This window comes from Saimiri boliviensis, chromosome 11 (assembly GCF_048565385.1).
Source record: "Saimiri boliviensis isolate mSaiBol1 chromosome 11, mSaiBol1.pri, whole genome shotgun sequence".
NCBI lineage: Eukaryota > Metazoa > Chordata > Mammalia > Primates > Cebidae > Saimiri > Saimiri boliviensis.
In genome coordinates, this window is record NC_133459.1 from 65,129,233 (window position 1) to 65,134,341 (window position 5,109).

The 5,109-nt window shown below is 38.1% G+C and overlaps 1 protein-coding gene across 1 annotated transcript; it reads right to left on the reverse strand.

The window, feature by feature from the left end:
- Window positions 1-624: 624 nt before the first annotated feature.
- Window positions 625-4,145, reverse strand: INSL5 (insulin like 5). The gene is made up of 2 exons (XM_003921447.3): window positions 3,851-4,145; window positions 625-1,130 (listed from the first exon to the last, which is right to left on the reverse strand). Exons 1-2 carry the CDS (start codon window positions 4,023-4,025, stop codon window positions 898-900), a joined length of 408 nt encoding a protein of 135 aa, XP_003921496.1. The 5' UTR covers window positions 4,026-4,145; the 3' UTR covers window positions 625-897.
- Between the last annotated feature and the right edge of the window lie 964 nt (window positions 4,146-5,109).

Here is a 5,109-nt window from a genome sequence, read left to right on the forward strand (position 1 = left end):
TGTAAGTTGGTAGCTTCTCTTCACAGGTATGGGACAAAGTACAGAACTCAAAGTCTCTCTCACTCTGCTCACCTGGAACAAATGCATGTCTGATTGCTTCCTCTGCCCTACGTTTATCTTATGCAAAAATGCAGACTCATTGACCTAGATTAATCCACAAGTGCCCATTTCTCTACTCCCCTCTCACATGTGAGTGGTTGATCAAAGGCTCAAAGGCATGCAACCCTTTGCTTATCACCTACCCACACCTTTGAAAAAGTTATTCCTCTTTCCCCGACATCCACCCTTTCCCTTTTAAATATTGAAGCCTTCAAAGTCATCTTTGGAGAAAAGCACAGACCTGTCTCCTGGGTGCACGTCCTTAACCTTGGCAAAATAGCCTTCTAAATTGATTGAGACCTGTCTCAGATACTTTTTGGTTTACACTATGAATCTATGTTTAAGTTTTCAGTAACAATACCCAGTAACCCAAACGTTAAGAATGAATAGTTATTTCTGTATGATGAGATAGTAGCTGATTTTTATTTTTTATGTGTATCTTTAGATTTTCCTACCACCAGTATTTTCTGTTTACTGTTTAAAAGTTGTCTACAATTTTTTAAAAATAAAAACAACACAGTGAGCTTGGTTTATAGCATTTTTATTGCAATTTTGCACAGCATTTGAAGTTTCAAATCATTAGTAGAATTTGAAAAGAACAGTTCATTAACCTTGGCAAAGAGAGAAAATAGAGATCACTGTGGTTCCAACCAATCATCTATACTTTTTAGAAAAGAAAGTTTGCCTACCCAAAAGCCATTATTTTAATAACACAATATTAGTGTTCTACCAGGCAGTAAAACACTGCAATTAAACATGAGATACAGCTCCGCCACCCATTGGGTATTCGCTCTTGTCTTAGCAAAGAGCACTCAAATCAGTCATGGAACAGCCATCAGTGCAACATAAAGTCTGTAAATCTCGTCTTGACATCATCGAATGCTTCTTTGACTCCCAAAGCCCTTCAGTGGGCATCTGTCTACCCCAAAGACGGTCTTCCCCTGAGGCATCCACCTTCGAAGGGTTTTGCTCTGGATTCTCCTCTGAAAACTCATGTTTATTTGGGAGCTGGAAGGATCTTCCTGTCTCAGCTGTATGGAAGAGAAAAAAGTAATACATCCTTAGACAACTCCTACAGATAAGGCAGCAACCACATTCCACTCTTGGGGCAATGAACCGGAACTCTGAAATGAAATAGAATCTCACACATATTTTTTTTAAATGTTGGTCTGGTTTCAGAGAGATGAGACATTTTGGGGAGAGCACAGTCATCTCCACTCCCCACATTTTACAGAGGCAGAAACTTTAGTACAAAGAGAAGTAGTACCCAGTGTCGGCTCAGCTAGTCAGGACTTGACTTCTTTTACTCGCTACCTCTGCTGGATGACCAGCAGCTTCCAAAGTTATTAGTTATGTGCTATAATGAAAAAAACACATAAACAAAAAAGCCATCCTGTGTGTGCCCTGCCATCTTGAACAGTAAAGAAGGAAATGAAGATTCAAACCTGTATATCTGAAAACAAAAAGCAAATTTCACAGTTTTTGCCTAAGTGTTGTTTCCAAAGTTCACATATAAGCTTCTCTTACTTTAATTTAGTTCAAACTGACTTATCAGTGCCTTAGCACACCAGCAGGCACCAAGAAAATGGTGAATGGATGCTGGTTGGCAAACTGGTAATTGAGCACATAAATAATGTATGGGAAAACACTCTGAAAATCTAAGAAAGATTTAATAAGTAGTAGTATGATTTCAGAGATGTCCAACAGAGCTAGCCTTATAGATATCCATTCCACTGCCTTATGTGTGTCAGAGATATCCCAAATGTATTTTTTATAGTGCATTTTGGTTTACTATTCCAGAAATTGTTGTACATCCTGGTAAGTTATGCTTACTCTCTTAAGGTTAAAAACCCATATAATTTTTGTTAGCATCCAGCAATACGAACCTCAATGTTAAAATGGTAATGGAAATGGAAAATGCATGCTTTTCCAAGACATTAGCCCACCCAAATACGAACACTATAGGTCATTTTCTAAAATGTTTCTATTACTGACATCATTTCAAATTAAATCGAAACCTTAATAATCATACATATGGTCTCAACATTTATTATGTAATCCCATTTTTCCTTTCTAACTTTTTACTATAAAACATAGCAAATAAAGCCAGTTATTAAAATAGACTCTTAAGCAAGGCTCAGAAAGACAAACACCACATGATCTCACTTACATGTGGAATCTTAAAAAGTCAAACTCAGAAATGTAAAGCAGAGAATGATGGTTATAGGAGGGTGAGGGTGAGGGGGTTGGTTGGGGAATAGATGGTCAAGAGTACAGAATTTCAGTGAGACAGGAGGAATAATTTCAAGTCTGTTGTACCACATGGTGACTATAGATAATAACAATGCACTGTGCCCTTGAAAATTGCTAAAAGAGTAGATTTTAAGTATTATCACAAAAAAGTATGTGAGCTAATGCAGATGTTAATTAGCCTGATTTAGCAATTCCACATGTATATTGAATGTATGCATATTTCAAAACAATATATTGTATACAACAAATATATATAATTTTATCAATAAAAAAATAATTTTTAAAACAGGATTTTCAGCCATGCCCAGTGGCTTATGCCTGTAATCCCAATACTTTGGGAGGCCAAGATGGAAGATTGCTTGAGGCCAGGAGTTTGAGACCAGCCTGGGCAACACTGCAAGACCCATTCTCTACAAAAAAATTTAAAAATTAGCTAGATGTGGTGGCGCACACCTGTAGTCCTACCTACTCAGGAGGCAGCGGTGGGAGGATCACTTGAATGCAGGGGTTTGAACTATAATTGTACCACTGCACCCCAGCCTAGGTAAGAGGGCAAGACTGTCTCTAATCAAACAAATAAATAAAAATTTTAAAATAGGATTTTAAATAAATTCTACCTCATAATTTAATATAGAATTAGCAGAAAGAATTTCAGTCAAATGTTTAAGTTAGTTGAATTGAATAACAAAGAAATATTGTGAAGTTAGTCACTTCACCATTTCTGAAAGACGTTCGGATCATTTCTACCTTCAAAATCCTGATCATACAATTCCTACTACTAGAATTCCAACCCTGCTTCCCCACCTTTCATAATCCCCAAATCCTTCAGGACCTCTGTCAGTAACCACCACCTCCATGATACTATTATTTATTACAACAGTCCATCACCTTCTCTTCCCCACCTGAGACTCAGTATGGAATAAGTAAAGACCTTGGCTCCTGAAGCCAGATAGGCCTGGTTTGCTAAGTTGTCTTGGTAAAATGATAAATGGTGGTAATTTTGCTTGCTTCACAGGATCCTTCTCAGATAGCTAAATGAAATGCTGCACACGTAACTTCCTGGCACTTGAAAGTGTTCAATTAAGGTCAGCTTCTTTCCTTGCATCTGTATTTGACACCTGCCTGAATTCCAACTTATTATATTGTATAATTATTCATGTGTGAACGTCTTGCTACTTCAACATGCTCCTTGAAATCAACGCTTCTGTAGCCTCCATAGTACCTTCCACAGATGCTGAGCTCATTGAAGTAGTCATACAATCAAATGATTTCAAGCAAGGGACTAAAGAAAGAGGTCCTTATTTTTGGAAAGGTAGCATGCTCATCACTTTCCCAAGCCAAATTCAGTATATTTTGATAATTAATCCCGTAAATTGACATAAAAATGCCTCAACAGTACTTAGAGAAACACTTAATTAAATAATGGTTTTAAAAACAGTTTGAAAAAATAAAAGACACATGTGAAAGGAAAATAAAGAGACACACGATTTACTGTTACCTTGCTGAGCTTGAGGGATCCCCTCCAGATGCCTTCTCCACCTGGAGCTAGCGCAGATGTAGATGACTGTCCGTATGTATTCTAGCCCACAGAGTCTCACAGACTCCTTGCTCCTCACTTCTGAGATGGCAAATAGGACAGAGAATAGAAACAGAGTGAAAATGGAGCCCTTCATTTTGCTGAGGATTGAATGAGAATCTGATGTGGTAAATATGGTCGAATCAAATTCTGGAGTGACTCACCCTCTTGATCAATTTATACTAACTTTCCTGACATTCTATTGGTCAGAACCTCATCTTTACAATATTTGCTGAGCACATAGGGTTACACAGTAAAGTTTTGAAAATGTGGTTTTATGATTATTGCCAGCTATTCAGTCACCCCTGAATACCATCAACGCATCTGTGAGATGATAAAAACAGATGCCCTATTGGAAGGCATTATGGAAAACTCATGGACTTTGGAAGTTGCCAAGAATGAGTTTTAATCTCAGCCTTGCTACTTACTGAGTAGCATAGGGCAAGTTTAAACTTTTTGAGTTGGGGGCCAACCCTGGTGGGTAACACCTGTAACCCCAGCACTTTGAGAGGCCAACATAGGCAAATCACTTGGGGCCAGGAGTTCAAGACCAGCCTGGGCAACATAGCGAGACACTCGTCTCTACAAAAAATTTAAAAATTATTCAGGCAAAGTGGCACACTTGAGCCCAGGACTTCAAGGTTACAATAAACCATGACAGTGCCACTGTACTCCAGCCTGGGTTATGTGAAATGCTATTTTTTTAAAAAAAAACAAACAACTCTTTGAACCTCAATAACCATATCTCTAGAATAGGGAATTCACATCTCGCAAGGGTTTTGTGAATATTGAAAGCAACATAAATGTCAGAACAATGGGATATCACACTCAAGTAGGCAAGTTCTCGTGTCCTGGGTTTGAATCCTGGCTGTTGCCGTTACCTGGCTGTTACTTACCAGAGCTAGACTCCAAAGCAAGTTTTTAAAGCATCCTTCTTTGTAAAATAGTGCTCATGATTTAACTACCTCATGGAGCTAATGCAATAATGTGTGCCCCGCTGGGTTCAATAAACAGCTAATAATTATTAGCTGCTTCTCCTCTCACCACCAGTATAGAAGAGTAGAAAAGATAACGTTGGAATTCAGAAGATTTTATCTAACTAGAATCTTGTTATCCTTCACTTATAACCTAGGTACACTTTTCTCAACACACACATCTATGAAAATAGAAAGCTGAGTCCA